General features: G+C 34.2%; 1 protein-coding gene across 1 annotated transcript in view; it reads right to left on the bottom strand.

Annotated features, from left to right (window-relative positions):
* LOC111085089 (integral membrane protein GPR155-like) overlaps nucleotides 1–1,517 on the bottom strand; it is a 72,630-nt gene that overhangs the window by 45,620 nt on the left and 25,493 nt on the right. Inside the window, exon 5 of the mRNA XM_022382244.1 lies at nucleotides 90–173. Coding sequence (XP_022237952.1) covers nucleotides 90–173 — 84 coding nt within the window. The remainder of the gene's footprint in view (nucleotides 1–89; nucleotides 174–1,517) is intronic.

The following is a 1,517-nucleotide window of genomic DNA, read 5'->3' as shown; positions in this document are numbered from 1 at the left end:
TGTGTCGCTTAAGTTTCGTCGGAACGAAGTTACGGAAAATTAATTAACACACGGAGACGTAACAATACTTATATGATTTTCTCACTTACCCGAGCAACAGCCAGACACAGAGCTACTGGGTAAGGCATTCGTTTCCATCGTCTAATGTATAAGAAGTATACACCTACCCACATCTGAGGCGTAAGAAATAAAATTAGCGAATATATTTAACAATTCATTCTACAAACAATAACATTAAATAACTACACAATTATACTTAAATTAGGCATTTTTGAGTTTGTGAAATAATATTTTTTGATGTAAATGACAAAATAAATGTTCTCACAAATATATAATATTGTATACTTGAAGTTCTGACCAGTTTTCATTGTTTTTTATCAAGCTTATCAGCACTAGATGAGTTACCATAAAAAGTATCTACGACAGTTGTAGATAGTTATGTACGTATGTGTTATGTTTTGATTCAAGCTTCCTTAAAGATAAACTATTGTAGAAGTACAAGTATTTATATAACTTCAGAAATAACTTTATATGAGGTGTAAGTTTTAGTGGTTCCAAAGCCTTGGATATCATATTTTTCTAAGTTGGTGATTCTGCACATATGAATCTAACGACAACCCAGTATTACAAAAACACAGAAAAAACAACAACATTCAATAAAAAATTTGCGAAAACTAAGTATTATGTAGGTATGGTAATGTCCACAAATACAGAAACAAGGTAGTGATGAATACACAAACCCCACAAAAATCACTACATACAGTACTGTGCAAAAGTCAAAAGTTAGATTTCAGGCTACTTTCAAAGAATAATGGAAGATAAATCACAGATAAAACATCAACATTTTATTACTCTTCATATTTAGTACAACAGAAACACAGTATAAGTGCTTGAGTTCAGCAAACAGTTAATATTTTGTGTGTCCCACTTTTGCTTTAATAACTGCTGGCAGTCTTTCAGGCATTGTTGCAACATATTTAATCAAAATATCCTTTGAGATTTTACTCCAAATGTCTCTAATACACTCCCATAAGGTTTCTTTGAAAGTAACTTTTGATTTGTCAAGTTTTTGATCTATCAAATCCCAGATCTGCTCAATTGGGTTCTGTGTGTGTGTGTGTGTGGGGGGGGGGGTGTTACATCATTTGAATGACTCCGGCAGCTTCTTTCTTAGGTTGGATGAGTTTTTGGAGTCATTATCTTCTTGGTAGTAGAGTCCTTTACCAATAATGCGCAAACCACTGGGTATGCCATGACGGATCAATATCTGATGGTACTTGTGCTGGTCCATTATTCCATCTATTTTGCAAACATCTCTTGTCGCCTCAGCATAAAAGCACCCTCAAACAATCACACTGCCTCCCTCTCCATGCTTTGTGGCAGGTGCTATGCTTTCTTCCGCCGGACGAACAACCTACGCTTTGAACCAAATATTTCAAACTTGGATTCATCCGTCCATAACACCTTTTTCAAATCAACAGTTCAGTTTTTGTACTTTTTTTTTTTTTTTTTTTTTT

This window comes from Limulus polyphemus, unplaced genomic scaffold (assembly GCF_000517525.1).
Source record: "Limulus polyphemus unplaced genomic scaffold, Limulus_polyphemus-2.1.2 Scaffold233, whole genome shotgun sequence".
In the NCBI taxonomy this organism is placed as follows: Eukaryota; Metazoa; Arthropoda; class Merostomata; order Xiphosura; family Limulidae; genus Limulus; species Limulus polyphemus.
This window is presented reverse-complemented; position numbering and strand designations above follow the sequence as displayed.